The sequence below is a fragment of the Hemiscyllium ocellatum genome, chromosome 25, assembly GCF_020745735.1.
Source record: "Hemiscyllium ocellatum isolate sHemOce1 chromosome 25, sHemOce1.pat.X.cur, whole genome shotgun sequence".
NCBI classification, from domain to species: domain Eukaryota; kingdom Metazoa; phylum Chordata; class Chondrichthyes; order Orectolobiformes; family Hemiscylliidae; genus Hemiscyllium; species Hemiscyllium ocellatum.
In genome coordinates, this window is record NC_083425.1 from 14,892,931 (window position 1) to 14,910,342 (window position 17,412).

The 17,412-nt window shown below is 40.8% G+C and overlaps 1 protein-coding gene across 1 annotated transcript in view; it reads right to left on the bottom strand.

Annotated features, from left to right (window-relative positions):
- Positions 1-17,412, bottom strand: part of LOC132827952 (dynein axonemal heavy chain 17-like) — a 443,350-nt gene that overhangs the window by 198,952 nt on the left and 226,986 nt on the right. The window contains exons 36-38 of the mRNA XM_060844799.1: positions 14,526-14,630; positions 10,637-10,794; positions 4,171-4,309 (exon numbers count right to left, since the gene is read on the bottom strand). Coding sequence (XP_060700782.1) covers positions 4,171-4,309; positions 10,637-10,794; positions 14,526-14,630 — 402 coding nt within the window. The remainder of the gene's footprint in view (positions 1-4,170; positions 4,310-10,636; positions 10,795-14,525; positions 14,631-17,412) is intronic.

Sequence of the window (17,412 nt, forward strand, 5' to 3'; positions counted from 1 at the left end):
AAACACTTCAATGAGAGTCTTAATCATGCTAAATCTCTGATTTCTTTGTAACTCTCCTTAAAATTGACTCAGTTGGCCAAGTTTTTCGTCAACTGTTCAAGATCAATGAGGCCATCAATGTGTGGAATTACAGGAGAAAGGCGAGATCTTAAATGATCTTTCATGCCAGTATTTACTGTGGAGAAAGAAATGGAAGTTAGGGAACTCAGGGAAATAAATGGTGATGTCTTGAAAAGAGTCCACATTGCAGAAGAGAAGGTGCTGGAATTGTTAAAATGCATAAAGGTAAATAAATTCCCAGGACATGATCGAGTGTATCCCAGGACACTAAGGGGAGCTAGGAAAGAAATTGCAGGGCCCATAGCAGAGACATTTGTACTATCAACAGCCATGGATGAGGTGTCAGAAGACTAGAGGGTGACTGTAAGGAGAGCCAGGGTACTTCAGATTGGTGAGCCTGACTTCAGTGGTGCTAAGTTGTTGAAGGGGATTCTGCGAGATAGGTTTGACATGTATTTGGAAAGGCAAGGACTGATTGAATAATCCTTTGTATTCTGCTCTGGGTGCCTTATTATAGGAAAGATGTGGAAACTTTAGAGAGGGCTCAGTGGAGATTACCAGGATGCTGTCTGGGCTGGAGGGCGCATCTTATGAAGAAAGGTTGAGGGAGCTAGGGCTTTTCTCTTTGGAGTGAAGCAGGATGAGAGGTGACTTGATAGCAGTATACAAGTTGATGACAGGCATAGATAGAGTGCTAGGTAATTCTTTCCATAGCAGAAATCACAAGGGACCATAATTTTAAGATGATTGGAAGAAGGTTTAGAGGAGCTGTCAGAGATAGGTTCTTTCCACAGGGAGTGGTGGCTGCGTTAAATGCACTGGTGGTAGAGTCAGATACATTAGGGACATTTAAGTGACTCTTGGATAGGCACATGTAAGATAGTATAATGAAGGGTATATAGGTTACTCTGATCTACGTGTAGGATAAAAGGTCAGCACAACATCGAGGACTGAAGAATCTGTACTATTCTATGGCTTTGTGCATGGAAAATTGTGTTTCACAAAGTTGATTGAGTTTCTTGAAGAGATGACCAAGAAGATAGCTGAAAGCAGAGCAGTAAACATTATCAACATGGACTTTAGCAAGGCGTTCAACAGGGTTCCACATGGTAGACTGATTAGTTAGATTACATGGGATCTAGGATGAGCTAGCCAATTGGACACAAAATTGGCTTAGTGGTAGGAGGCAGAGAGTGAGGTAGAGTACTGTTGTTTGCACTGGAGGCCTGTGACCAGTGGTGTGCTTCAAAGATCAGTACTAGGGTTCACTGTTGTTCATCATTTATATAAATGATTTGGATATGAATACTGGAGGCATGATTAGTAATTTTAGTGATATCGTGGACAGTTAAGAAAGTTATCTAAAAGTACAGCAGGATCTGGATCAACTGTTACATTAGGCTCAGGAATGACAGATGGAGCTAATTTAGATAAATTACAACAAGGTGTTGCATTTTGGTAGTCAAACGAGGCAGGACTTATGTAATTAATGGTACGATCCTGGGGAGTGTTGGATGGGGTTTGGGGGACAGAGGATGGTGTTGGTCTGGGATTAGGGGGCGGCAGGGTGGTATTGGGGGCACATAGAGGGATGGGTGGGGACGGTGTTAGATGGGGTTTGGGTGGTGGGGCGTGGTGTTGGACGGGTTTGGGAGTGCAGATGGGGTTGGGGAGCAGGCAGGGTTGGGGAGGACAGCCGGGGTAGTATTGGGGCAGGTGGTAGGCAGTGTTGGATGGGGTTTGGGAGGCAGTGGACAGTGTTGGATGCGATCTGGGGGGGTTGGTGAGTGGTGTTGGATGAGGTTTGGGGGGTGGCGGGTGGTGCTGGACAGGGTTGGGAGGCTGGGGGTGGTGTTGGACGGGTTAGGCGGATGTGGACTCGCACAAGCTGTTCTGTTGCCTTGTCTCCTGAACAGGGATCAGACTTAATCGAAAACTCCGAGCCCCAGAGGAAAGGCATTGAATTAATAAACCGAATAATCAATTATCTGAAAGAAATAGTGCCCGCCCATCTCATTCGGGTAATCGAGGTTCCTCTGTTCAGATGCAGTGCCTTTTAAGTGCTGTAATTGTACTAGCCTCTTCCACTTCCTCTGGCAGCTCCTTCCATATCACACCACCCTTTGTCTGAAAAAGATGCCCCTTAGATATCTTTCCCCTCTCATCCTAAACCTATGCCCTCTAGTTCTGGACTCTCCCACCCCAGAGAAAAGACCTTGTTTACTTTCCCTATCCATGACCCTCATGATTTTATAAACCTCTAAAAGGTTAACCTCTGTCACTCCAAGAAAAACAGCCCCTCCCTAAAGCTCAAACCCTCCAACCCTGACAACATCCTTGTAAATCTTTCAAGTTTCACAACATCCTTCCTATGGGAGGGAGATTATGCTTGGTACAGATAATCTTCTGATCAATGGAGCCCTCAAAAATTTGATAAAATGACATTCAATGCTGATAATGTCAGTGAACATCAAGGAGAGAAGGGTAGATTCTCTCTCAAAACTGATACCTATGATGTTGTGAATCTTAGCTGGAGAAAATGAGGACTGCAGATGCTGGAGATCAGAGCTGAAAATGTGTTGCTGGAAAAGCACAGCAGGTCAGGCAGCATCCAAGGAGCAGGAGAATCGATGTTTCGGGCATGAGCCCTTCTTCAGGAATAATTGAAGAAGGGCTCATGCCCGAAACGTCGATTCTCCTGCTCCTTGGATGCTGCCTGACCTGCTGAGCAATCTTAGCTGGAGGTCAAGATGGATCAATCATTTGGTACTTCTGGCTGAACTTGTTTGCAAAGGTTTGACTTTAACATTTCTATTGATGTGTTGTGCACTTATATCACTGAGGATAAGGACATTTGTGGAAAGTCCTGCTCCTGTTAGTGCTTCATTAGTATTCATGACTGAATGTGGCAGAACTGTAGATTTTAAATCAGGTTTTAATTCTGAGGAAGGGTCACTAGACCCAGACGTTAATTCTGACTTCTCTTCACGTTTGCTACCAGACCTGCTGAGCTTTTCCAGCAATTTCTGTTTTTGTTTTTGATTTACAGCATCCACTGTTCTTTCAGTTTAAATCAGACTTGTTAGCTGTGGTGTCAATTATCTCGGTCTATAGCAAGCTGCTTGCATTGTTTGGTAACCAAACAATACATTTAATAGTGTCACCAGGCCGATACCTGAGGACAGAGGCAAGAAGGATAGGTGTGATCTTGGAGAAGAGGGGTGTCCATCACTGATGGTCGAGGAAACATTCTTCAAAGGAGGTTCCCTCACTTACTGTCTGCTTTCAACCTACCCAGTGAAACCTTTCAGGCTTGTCATCTTCCTTCCATCTCTCAAGCTCTATGTGTTATCGTGTCAAAGGCAGGATAAAGTCTTTAAAACAAAAGGACCTCAATATTTCTATGGCATTACCCACCCACTGTAGCGTGATGGGCAACTTGGTATTTGCTGAGAAGGAAATTTCTTTATTGAATTTGACCACCCTGTTTTCAAATGTGTTTTTATGGACAGGATGATTGGGTATATATTTTAATTACAATTTTTGTTGTTCCCTTGGAAGATTGAAGGGTCAATTTCCTTTCAATTTTTTTCTGTTTCCTCTCTGTTTGCATTTTCGGTTAGCACCTGCATCAAAAACATGCAGACTTTGAAAGCGGGTTCCACCACAGTGGGGAAGCATGTTTCCATAATGAATTGTTGTGTCCAGAATACACTGTACAGATGAACAGATTTTAACAGTAATTTCCCCAGGGAATATGACATTAGAAAGGGACTTTTGCTGGGTTTTAGGTAAAGAACAGGGCAGCAACATTAATCAATAATTCTTTCAACAAACTAGTAGACACATTTCATATCAATTATTTGTTGCTGTATAATTCTGTGACTACTTATTCAGAAAAGGCAAAGGGTTATAAATCGAAAGGCACTTCATTGTCTATAATTGTTTCCTACTGCAGTTAATAAACAATTATGGATCAGGGAACATACCATTATTACTAAAAGAAATTTAAATTAGTACCTTATTTTAACTACACATTAATGCAAAGCACTTTTTCAGATTTTATGTAGAAAGATGAATCCACTACAATAAACAATTCATTGAAGTTACCTGTTTAGAAAGGAGCTCTTTACATAATGTATAAAGGGTAATAAATTTTCTAGCAAGTAGTCTGGCATCAATGAAGCCTTCAGCAACCAACATGATTTCACAAATTAACTCGAAGTCTGGTACTACCATAGCACAGGGTCTGCAAAGAAGAAAATTAAATAATAAGCTTATCTTTAAAAACACAAAGAAAGCTACAAAACACACATTGGCAGGCTGTGCATTATATCTAAAAAATGACAAGATAGGCAGGGGTAGTGTACTGACATGGATAGAAAAGTGGTTAGCAGACAGGAAACAAAGTAGAAATAAACATTGACCCAGTGACCAGTTGGAAACTGCAGGGATCAGTGTTTGAACCCCAGTTATTCACAACACACATTAATGATTAACTCAGGGAATTAGTGTAATATTTCCAAGTTTCCAAATGACTTAAAGCTGGGTAGGAGGATAAACTGTGAGAATGATGCAGAGATGCTTTAGTGTGATTTGGACAAGTTGAGTGAGTGGGCAAATGAATAGAAGATCAAGTGGAATGTGGACATATCTCAGGGTATCCATAGAGTCTTGGAGATTTACAGGATGGAAACAAACCCTTCGGTCCAACCTGTCCATGCCGACCAGCTATCCCAAACCAGTCTAGTCCCACCTGCCAGCACCTGGCCCATATCCTTCCAAACCCTTCCTATTCATATACCCATCCAAATGCCTTTTAAATGTTGCAATTGTAGCAAAAACAAGATGGTGATTATTACGAATGGCAATAAGTTGGAAAAGGCGAAGGTGCTTTGAGTCTTGGGTGTCCTTGTACACTAATCCCTGAAAGTGAGCATGTGATTTTCAACCATCACAATTTTTCTTTTATTTTTCTCATTTTTGGTGTGGAACTGTGAGTTGAAGTTGAGAATTGAACTTTGAACTTTGAACAGCAACTTGTTTTAAAAAAGAACAAAGAGTAATACTTCCTATTGGGAACTGACCTGGAAAGATCATGCAATTTAATTACTGATCTGAAGACACAATACATGATTTGGCAAGGAGATGTTACTATGCTCAGGACTGGCAATTGGTTGAATGTTGAATTAGTTGATCCAGGAGGGCCAGTGTTAACATTCTGGGTCCAGTAACGCTTCTTCAGAACTCATTTTAGTTAGGAAAATGTTGAGGAGGTATGAATAAACAAAAGATGGAGATGAAGCCCAGAGAGAAAGAAAATAATTGAAATGGGTAAAGGTCAGTCTGGGAGAATCAATAGCTGCTAATAGGGACCATTGGTGACTGACAATAAGCTGTTTGTGGAAGCAGCCCATATAATGACAAAGTCTGATTTGGTGAGGATGGGATAAGGTGAAGGTGCTCAGGCTCTAAAATTATTGAACTGGATTTTGAATCCTGAGGGCTGCAGGGTCCCCAAATGAAAAATTTAAATGCTGTTCTTCCATGTTGTGCTGAACCTTACTGCAGCAGGCCTGAGATAGAAATGTTGGGCCAGGGAACATGATGGTATGTTGATATGGCAGGCAACAGAAAGCTCGGTGTCATTTTTGCAGACAGGGCATAGGTGTTTTGCAAAGCAGTCACCCAGTCTGCATTTCATCTCTACTATATAGAGCAGACCACATTGTGTGCAGTAAATACAGTAGACTAGACTGAGTGAAGTGCAGTGAATGTGCTGCTTTCGGTTGGCTGGGCCCTTAGATAGTGAGAAGAGAGGACGTAGTTGGGCAGGCTTTGCACCTACCTTGGGGAGGTGTTGAGAGTGGAGAAGGAGTGACCAAGGTGTCCAGGAGGAAGTGGTCCATGTGGAAGACTGACAACTGAAGGGAGGGGAATTTGTGTCTGGTAGTATCATTCCACTGAAGGTAGCATAAATAGCAGGTAATGATTCTTTGAATATGGATGATGGTAGGGTTGTAAGTAAGAATCGGGGACCATTATCGCTGTTGTGGGAGGGAAGAGACAGGGGTGATAGGTTCAAGTGTGGGAGGTGGGTTGGACATGACTAAGGGTCCTGTCAATCAGGCTCTATGATCAAAAAAGATTGGACTTTAATTCGTAGCTATTAATCAAATTACCTATGTTCTGTGAAAGTAAGTCAGATAGTTGGACCTGCAATTAGTGATAAATACAATACAGGGATGAAAGATGTTGAAATACAACAATAGTAGTGGAGATTAAATGTCAGAAAGCACAGCTTTCAATAAGTTTTACTCAGCTGGTCAAAAATATAATACTTTATGGATTGTCTTTGAAAAGAGAACACTGAGTGGCAGCAAACAATTAATGTACTGACAAGATCTTCAGGAATTGGGAGAATTCACATCAAACATCCAAGGGATGATGTTCTATTTTTATCAAACAAGTGACTACCACTACGTACTGGCAAATCCATTAACATTATTGTCTATACTCATGAATCTACTAGGATTCTTTGAGGAGATAACAAGCAGGATATGTATAGGTGAAATGGCAAATACAATATATTTATATTTTCAGAAGGTGTTTGACAAAGTGTCTCACATTAGCCAACTTAATAAGATAAGAACTCATAGTAGTATATTCACATGGATAATGTATTGATTCACTAATCGGAGATAGTTGGTTGACATAAGGGGGCATTTTCATGGAGGCAACCTGTAGCATGTGGTATGCTGCAGGGATCAACACTGGGGCCACATCAAGAACAACCTCAGTTATCTGAACATCGATTATCTAAATGTCAGATTATCCGAACAAGATCTCAAGATCACATAAATGCTTCCTTTGTTTATGATCAGATCCGTTATCTGAACAATCAGCTATCCTAACAAAATACTCCCCGCTGTCTTGTCTGGATAATTGAAGTTGTTTTGTATATTAAATGCTTGGGTGAGAAAAGTGAATATACAGGTGCACAATCCTTTATCCAAAATCCTCAGGGCCAGCTGGTTTTCGGATTTTGGATTTTTTTCAGATTTTGGAATAATGATATTTTCACAGTGAAATAAAAAAAAACTTATCGAGAAACAGACACATGTGTGATTACTATCAGCACTGAGACAGATTTGACGCTTTCCAGTGCTGGGCCATGCCACCACATCATATCTGAGTGGCATGGGTTGAGTGGGTGTGGAGTTGGGTTAACTGTTTGCAGGCCAAACAACCTTGTTATGGAGAAAAAAAAACTTTACAAAGAAAGCTTTGGATTTCGGAGCTTTTCGGATTTTGGAATTTCAGATAACGGATCACCTACTTATACAAAGCCAGGTTTGCAGATGAAACAAAAATAGGTGGGAAGGCTAGTATTGAGGATGACAAAGACCCTTTAGAGGGACATAAACAAGTTAAGTAAATGGACAAAAACATGTCAGAAGGAATACAACGTAGAGAAATGTATAATAATGCACTTTGCTGGAAGAATTGAGGAACTGAACATTATTCAAATAGAGAAAGACAGGACCAAGCTACAAATCAAAGGGATTTCGGAGTCTTCATCCATGAAACAAAAAAAGCTACCATCTATTTTTAATGGGTAATAGGAAGGGAAATGAAATGGAATGCTTCAAAGGGAACGAAGTTTAAAAGTAGGGAAGTTTAGCTAAAACTATGCAAAGCACCATTCAGACCACAGCTGGAATATTGTGAGTAGTCTAGGAACCTTCATCTAAGAAAAGATAAAATGGCAATGCAGGCAGTCTAGAGATTGATGCGATGGCCAAGAAGGCTCAACAATGCCTCTTCTCCTCAGGAGCCTAAGGTAATTCAACATGTCCATAAGGACTCTCACCAACTTTTACAGATGCACAATAGAAAGCATTCTATCTGGATGCACATCATGGCTTGGTACGTCAACTACTCTACCCAGGACCATAAGAAACACAGCCACATAAACCAACCTTCAATCCACTGACTCCATCTATACTTCTTGCTGCCAGAAAGGCAGCCAACATCAACATGTGCCATCCCAGTTATAATCTCGTCCAATCTCTTCCATCAGCCAGAAGATACAAAAGAATAAGCACACATACCAACAGATTCAAGAACAGATTCTTCCTTGCTGTTCTTAGACTTCTGAATATACTCTCAATTTCAATTCTAATGTGGATTTTATGTTTTGTACATCTTCTTTGCAGCCATAACTTTGTATTCCTCCCTCTTTTCAGTCACCCTACGATCTGCGTCTGTTATGATCTATGTGTACTGCACGCAAAACTATTCACTGTACCTAGGTACAGGTGACAATAACAAATAAAACCAAAAAGATCAGTTATACATTATATAACTGATAAAGGTGGGTAGCTTATCTGTGGGAACTTTGCAGGCCACATGTGTGCCATCAATCAAACCCTACACTTGTGAAAATTAACAATGGTTCTGAACCTGATGAATATCTGAGCTTGACCGTTTTGAGCAGTGCACTAATGACCATTGTCAATTACCTCCTTGTAAAGGTCATTAGTCACCAGCTGGATGCATCAATGAATCGAAGACTACAAGACCCCACAAGAGTCTAGTGGACCATCAGAAATATCCAGAAGCATAGAAGCTCAGTGCCACTGTGGCCTTCAATGTAATTGGTATTGGCTACCCACCAATTCCCAGGGGTCATGCTCACCCTGCAGGCTGGCACATGGATGACATGGCTTCCCTGGAGAAGCAGTCTGCAGAAACACTGCTACACAGATATTTGCAGATGAATGAGCCTCAGATGGTGGATACCCATGAGAATTGTTTCATCTCCATGAAGGATACTGTTCCTTTGATGTTCTGTTCCCTTTTCCTGTGTTTTAGGCAATCTCAACGATTATTTGAGGATTGCCTAAAAATTCCAGTTTCCTGTGCCTGAGCCTCTCTCCCTCTCTGCTGTTTCTTCTCAAAGGAGGCCCTGAAGCCTGAGTGAATGAAATCTGTGACAGATTTCTCTCATCATCAAAGGAGGCTGGAAGAACACAACAAGCCAGGGAGCATCAGGAGGTGGAGAAGTCAACGTTGTGGGTATAACACTTCTTCAGGAATGGAGATGGGGATGGGGGAGCTGCAGATAAAAGGTGGGAGGTGGAGAGTTTTGGGTGGAGAGAAATGCAGAATGGTGAGGTAGTGGTAGGTAGTGGGTACAACCTGGTTGGTTGATGGGCAGGTTGTAGCTGGAAGGAAGGGTTGGTTTAGATTAGATTACTTACAGTGTGGAAACAGGCCCTTCAACCCAACAAGTCCACACCGACCCTCCGAAGAGCAACCCACCCCAACTCATTCCCCTACATTCACCCCTGACTAATGCACCTAACACTATGGGCAATTTAGCACGTCCAATTCACCTAACCTCCACATCTTTGGACTGTGGGAGGAAACCGGAGCACCCAGAGGAAACTCACACAGACACGGGGAGAATGTGCAAACTCCACACAGACAGTTGCCCGAGGTGGGAATTGAACCTGGATCCATGGTGCTGTTAACCACTGAGCCACCGTGCCACCTTACCATTGGTAGAACGGTAGGGTGGCACGGTGGCTCAGTGGTTAACAGCGCTGGAGGTCGGGGTAATGGGTGGGAAGGTTATGTGAAATTGGAGAATGACTTTTTCCTCATCCATTCTTATTGCTCAAATGATACTACCTTAATGATAACAATATCCTCAAGTGCTAGCATGGTATTCACCACTAAAGTTCAACCCTGACTCCATTTATTGCTGTCCAAGTTCTTCCCTGCACATCATGCTGGTACTTTCAATAGTTGAGCTCCCACTTGCTTGCCTTCACCTCTTATGAGTCAAGGACCTACATCTCTGTGAATCACAGGCGCTGCTAAAAAAGATGAAAATTCATTGTAAACTTGCTGTTAATCGGCCCATTAATTGCCTCAATTATACACTGGCTGTATTGATGTGTAAGGTCTGCCCTCCATGCTGGCTGCTGTCAGTGATATGGGGAAACAACATTAAGATGTTGAATCCCAGTCTGTTGTCTTCCATTCTGATTTTACACACCTTCTCCTGCTACTGAAGCCAATTTGAAAGGACCTATAAAATTATGTCATAGTATTGCCTATTACAGAGTTCAAAACCTGGCATTTGGGCTGGATTGGGACTTTGAAATGAAATGATTTTAATTGTATTGAAAATAGGAATGAATCAAAAGTCAGTTTCATGGACATTATGATGTGCTGGGATATGTAGTTTTGAGTCTATTGTTTTGTTTAAAACTTTATGCTGCAAATTATAAAGCTTCAGTTACTGACAGAAAAAGGACAATACAGCACAATGTGATAGTATGTCAATGAAGCATAATACCTAATTTACTTAGGCAAAAAAGACAAAGTTCTATTAAAACATCATCAGAGTAGCAGATAAAATGATTTTGGAAATTCTACAACAGCTATCATTTTTGATCGCCCAAATTCTGATATTAATAAATTGCACATATATAACAGACATATTTTTAATATACAGCAAATCTACAGTACAATATTTAAACTAAATAATCAGTTACAGTACCGGAATAATGCCTTCAGATTTTCTGGAAGTTCTGTACGCCCTGCATAACCTGGGTTCATCGTGATGAAAATGCCAACAGTAGGGATAAGAACAATATTTTCTCCCAGAAAATTAAATTGCTTTTTCTTGTCACGTATTGCATCCTGTATACATTTCACCTGCAAAAGCAAAGTACTGCACAAGCTATAAATCTAAAATAACAGCAGAAAAAACTGAAAAGCAACATCCAGGAAATCAAGTTACCATTTGAGGCTGATGACATTGATGAAAAGTCAGTGGTCTGAAAAGTAATCTATTTCAAACCTTATTACATCTTTTCAATTATCTTTCTCTTTACATATTCAACGAAGAATGTAGGATGAAAGCCACAAGCATCATCAGACGTAACTAAAATGATGAGGTGTCAATTTCGTGAAGCTATTACACACGACTACTTGTATGTTATACAGCATATCCAACATGTTATAGACAGGGTTAAGCAATCCCACAACCAATGGATCAGATAAAAGTTTCACAGTCCTACCATATCCAGTTGTGAATGGTGATGAGCAGTGAAACAACTAATAGGAGGTAGTGACTTAAATAATAGGTGAACCCAGCGCACCAATGCAAAGATAAGGCTGATATATTTGCATCCATCTTCAACCACATTTGTTCAGCTAATGATTCCTCTTGGCAGTTTACTGAGGACCCCAGCATTGCAGTTGCCAGATTTCAGCCAATTGAGTTCACTCCAAGTAATATCAAGAAGCAGCTTAAAATAAAATTGGACATTGTCGTTACCTCTCGTCCTGAGATTGCAGGAATGTTAAAGTATGAGAACAATAGGCTTTCCAGCCATAAACTGTGCAAAGAAGGCAGACAGTACTCTGTAATCATGTATCCCATGGATTTCACCAACTGAATTGATGTGCAGTGACGTTTACAACTCCTTCCATTTTCCACAAGCCACCCACCATACAGAGCAACCTTGATTATCCAAATGACACAAGTGGGAAGCATTTTGTTCAGATAATCGAATGCTCGGATAGCATAATTTAGCCGAGCATCGATAATTTGCGATCTTGCTCAGATAATCCGAAATTTGGATAATCGATGTTCGGATAATCAAGGTTCCTCTGTATACTGTTTCTTTCCACTTTGATCTCTAATCTCAACCGCACATGTGCTTCTGAAAATTTTCAGGAATAGGCACCCATTACCCATGCACCCTCCTCATGTCATCTTTATTTCTCAAAATCATCAATTTTCAGCAGATCACTTTGGCCTTTTTTTACCCGAATTCTTCAACATCCCCCATTATACCAGATCCTATTACCAATTGATTGGAAATACTATACCTCACCTCCTTAATTGAGGTTGTACCCATCTTTGTTAGCATTGCTGTTTCACTCTAAACCCTCCTTGTGACATTCTGAAAGTTATAGCTCAATTCCATGGACTATACTGCAAGGTTTCTTTGATTGGTCCTGCCTCTATTACAAACCAACCACAGCCCATGATTTTGAAAATTCGTTCTCCCAGAGAACATATTTGGAAGGATCCAGATGTGGACTGTACTGGCCCCTGCTTTAGGCCAGTCAGTTTTCTTCTTGAGTGACTATCGTCACCAATCACCTGTCTACCATATCAGGGATGCTAGGCACTTCCCTCTTCCACTCAATTCTCCTCACTTCACTCCACATACCTCATGGCCCATTCACTGCTTAACCAAACCTTTATGCAAGCTGCCAGTCCCCAACTCCACTTTCTTGTCCCACCAAATGCAACATAGAAAACCACTGATCTTAAACTCCAATGCTGACTAATGCACGCCATCAATAAATGAGCATAAACGGAGTGCAGGAAGTTTTTCATTTCTTGATTTCATCTTGATGGCATGATACAATAATGAAAGCTTTTATGCTAATCAGTATTCATGGCGTGCCTATGTAAGAACTTGCCACAGGCTGGCATGAGATTCAACAGACTACAAACATGTCGCTGACTTAATCTCAACTCTCATTGAGGATATCAAAACTTCAGTTCCTGCCTAACTCAATCACTCCACATGGTGAATTTAGGCACTTTGGGTTGTGTAAAATTTCCCACTAAAGATATGGTGTTTGGAGTTTGCTTCTGCAACTTATAATTGATGCAAGTTATTTGATCATTCAAACTTGCGATTGATAATTTTGTTGGCAAATGGTAGCAAGAGATATGGGGAATGACATTGTATTGTAGATTGAATTGGAGATCAACCATGATCTTGTGGAATGGCAGAACAGGTGCAAAGGGCTAAATGCCTTTTCTTGTTGCTGCATTTCTTCAATCTTGTTCAACATTCCATTGCTATTGAGCTGATATGCTGAATAGAAGAATGTAACTTGGTTCTCTGGCAAATGAAAGTCAAATCTACTTGGGAGTTTCAGGATTGGTTCCTAATCACCCCGCAAAAGGCATTGGCAACTTATGACTGGAAGAAGCTTAAAATAGGACCAAGAGGCAATTTAAATGTTAGTAATGCTCTGAGACTGATTTGTACTGCATACCAACTGTCTCCACATTCATAATCTGTCAGGGTAATACTGAAATTAAGGAACCTCTCCTCTAATTCTCCTTTGAGTTGCCAAGAACAGAGGCTCCCAACAGGACTAATCGCTGTACTTATGCTCGCAATAAAAGCTTTGGATTTTCAAGAGCAACTTCACAATTTTGCAACTAGGAGGTTACATCGACAGTGCCGTAAAGGAATCCAGGCGTCCATCTCAATTCATCTCAGGGGAGAGTCATTGGGATCAGGTTCAGTAAAGCTTGTGGCTCTCAGAACTCTATATTTTTATTACATCTGTTCCTTTGCATCAGAGTTATTTAAAATTGAGCAATTCTGTGAAATTCATGCAGTGAAGGTTGCAGCCTTCTAATTTCTATCCCTTCTCAAGTAAAAGAAATTCTCGCAGAAGTTGGGGTCCATAGAAAATATGCTCACTAAAGAGTGGTGCAAATAAATAACAGCATAATGATCCAGCAAATAATTTGACCTATTAGAAATTTTTAAACTTAAGCACAAAATTTGTCTGGCCTGTATAAAGGAAGCTGATTTACTAATTTTGACTCCATAAATTGGGTTAAAATAACATAGCTGTGCTGTTTCCATCTCTATGTCTCTATGTTACAAAGAAAGCTGCAAATTCACTTTCCAAGAATCTAAGATAGGAATTCAATTCCATTTTTTATAAAAAAATTAGTTTCCCCTTCCTAATGGTTCCAATATCTCCTGATGGAGAAAGGTTTACTCTTCTACAAGGATGTGGTCCAGGCAGAATTACAATTCTAGCAGTAGTATGATCCCATTGTGCCCTTTGATGGCCTCAATTGACTCTGGTTAGGACGGCCACTCTTGAACATTCCCATATGGGGAACACCCCGTACCCCCAAACCCTCACCATCCCACTCCACATTCCAATCCACCTCGGAGCAGAGAATTAAATTATGCCCTTACTGTCAAAGCAGGCGACATGGTGGCTCAGTGGGTTAGCACCACGGCACCTGGCTTTGAGTCCAGCCTTGGGCAACTGTCTGTGTGGAGTTTGCACATTCTCTCTGTGTCTGCGTGGGTTTCCTCCCGCAGTCCAAAGATGTGCAGGACAGGAGAACTGGCCATGCTAAATTGCTCATAGTTTTAGGTATATTAGTCAGAGGGAAATGGGTCTGGGTGGGTTACTCTTTGGAGGATTGGTGTGGATTTGTTGGGTCAAATGGCCTGTTTCCACACTATAGGTAATCTAATCTAAAATGTGTAACAGTGATTTTCCATAAATTGGAGTACACTTACTTTGAAACTTGAACAAAGTAAATGTCTTCAATCGGGAAAGTATGATTTAAAAAATTAAAAATTTTTTTAAATTACCTGCACAGCAATCACCGACAAAACCTCTACGGAGATCCTGTTGAATTCATCAAAACAGCCCCAAGCTCCACTTTGTGCCAGACCCTTGTAGATATTCCCACAGGACTACATGGTGAAGAGAGATCACTTCTATAACTATTAACATACTTTGTAAAGTAAAAACATAGATGCTATTCTTAAGGAACAAATATGTTAAATATCAAAGATGAAAATTACGTTATTCAAACCTCTGTTAAAGTCCAAATAATTTAACTTCCTACTTATAATAAAGTTTAATCTTATTTTCATTTCATTGTTTTAAAGTTCCTGTCCCATTTCATTTTTATACAGAATAAGTATTGAAATGGTGAGATATGCACAGCATTCTTACTTTAATGTTATGAAAACATATTGAAGTGTGTACAGTTAGTTGAATTGAATTTTAAGAGTCATAAGCATTACAAATACTTTGAATACCAATGAGCATTGTTTATGGATAAAATATCAGCTGTTTTGAAGGCTGCTAGTAAACATATTCTTCTGATATTATATTTTCCATTGCTGCATCAACTTTCTTCTAAACAATTCCTTGTTTCATTTTTCAGCATGAGAAATGTTGCAATTGTTAGAGAAAACTGTAAAGGTAAAGTCACCGTAGCCCTGGAGGATCATAAGTCCACACTAGGACTGGGAGTTATAGTCACAGAGGATCATGGAGCAGCTATCTCATTAAAGAAAGATGTATTGTGGTGAGTTAGGGGAGTTGGTGGCTCAGTAATTAGCACTGCTGCCTCACAGTGCCAGGGACCCAGGTCCAATTCTAACTTTGAACGACTATCTGTGTGGAGTTTGCACATTCTCTGTATCTGTGTGGACTTCCTCCAGGTGCTCCAGTTTCCTCCCACAGTCCAAAGATGCATAGGTTATCTGAATTAGCCATGCTAAATTGCCCAGAGTGTTCAGGGATGTGCAGGTTAGGTGCATTAGTCAGGGGTAAACGTAGAGTGATAGGGGAATGGGTCTGGGTGGGATGCTCTTCAAAGGATTGGTATGGACTTGCTGGTCCGAAGGGCCCGTTTACACACTGTAGGGATTCTATGAGTTTAAATTGAGGATTACCATACTTCAAGCAAGGAGCAGAGTTGAGAAGGCAGAACTTTCAAAATAACCTCAACCAATGTGGGAATTAACACTGTTGGCATCCTGCATGTCACACCAACCATCCTACTGATTTGATTTAATTTATTGTCACATGTACCTAAGTACATTGAAAAGCTTTGTTTGTGAGTAGTACAGATCATAGTAAGCAAGGTCATACAGAACAGAGTGAGGCGTACTGGTTACAATGCATAAGATGTGCACGAGGCAAGATCATTATTTGAAGTTAGAGAGTCCATTCATCTATCTAATAACAGCAGAAAAGAAGCTGTCCTTGAAACTATTGATGCATGTGTTCAAGCTTCTGTATCTTCTGCCTGATGGAAGAGGTTGAAGGAGGGAATTACCAGGGTGGGAAAGGTCTCAGATGATGTTGGCAGCCTTTCCATGGCAATGAGAGGTTGGCTTCTGTGATGGTGTGGGATATGCAGACCACTTTCTGTAGTTTTTTTTACAGTCCTGGGCAGAGCAGTCACCATACCAGGGCAGTTATGTGCCGGATAGTATACTTTCTATGGTGCATCTGTAAAAGATGGTGAGGGTCCTTGTGCAAATGCCAAATTTCCTGAGCCTCCTGAGGAAGAAGAGACATTGTTGTGCCTTCTTAATCATTACATCTATGTGGGAAGTCCAGGACAGGTTGTTGTTATCATCACACCTAGGAATTTGACACTGTCAACCCTTTCAACCTCTGCTCTGTTGATGCAGATGAGGGTGTGTCCTCCTCCTTTTTTTCTGAAGACAATGATCAGTTCTTTTGTTTTTCTGACATTGAGAGGGAAGTTGTTATTTTTGCATGTCATCAAGCTCTCTATCATCATTCTGTATTCTAACTCATTGTTGTTTGATATCCATTCTATCATGGTGGCTTCATTAGCAAACATGTAGATGGTGTTTGTGCGGAATTTGGCAACACAGTCGTCGGTGTACAGGAAGTAATTCTGCAGACCCAGCACATTTTCATCCAAGGCAAAAAAGAAGCACGTTACAGGGAGGATGAGGCATCCATGGCTGAGGAAGGAAGTCAGTGAAAGCATAAAGGCAAAAGAGATACATTTAATCTGTGAAGGACAGTGGGAAGCCAGAGGATTGAGAAGCTAACAAAGACCAACAGAAGGCAACAAAAAAAGAAATAAGGAGGAAGAAGATTAAATATGAGGGCAAAGTAGCCAGTCATATAAATGAAGGCTGTAAGTTTCCTTAGATATTTAAAGGACAAAAGAGAGGCAAAAGTACACATTGAACCACTGGAAAATGATGCTGGAGAGATAGTAGTGGGGAACAAGGAAGTGGCCGAGGAACTGAATAATCACTTTGCATCAGTTTTCATTGTTGAAGACACAATAGTATCCCAAAAATTCAAAAGAATGAGGGGGCAGAACTGAGTATGGTGGCCATCACCAAGGGGAAGGTGCTAGAAAAACTGAATGGCCTGAAGGTGGATAAATCACCTGGACCAGATGGACTACACGCCGGAATTCTCAGGGAGATAGCTGAAGAGATAGTAGAGACATTAGTGGTGAGCTATCAGGAATCACTAGAATCAGGAAGGGTTCTAGTAGACTGGAAAATTGCTAATGTGACATCTCTGTTTAAAAAGGGAGTAAGGTAAAACACAGAAAATTCACACCGATTAGCCCAATCTCAGTAGTGGGTAAGATCCTGAAATCCGTTGTGAAGGATGAGATTTCTGAATACTTGGAAGTGCATGGTAAAATAGGGCAAAGTCAGCATGGTTTCATCATGGGGA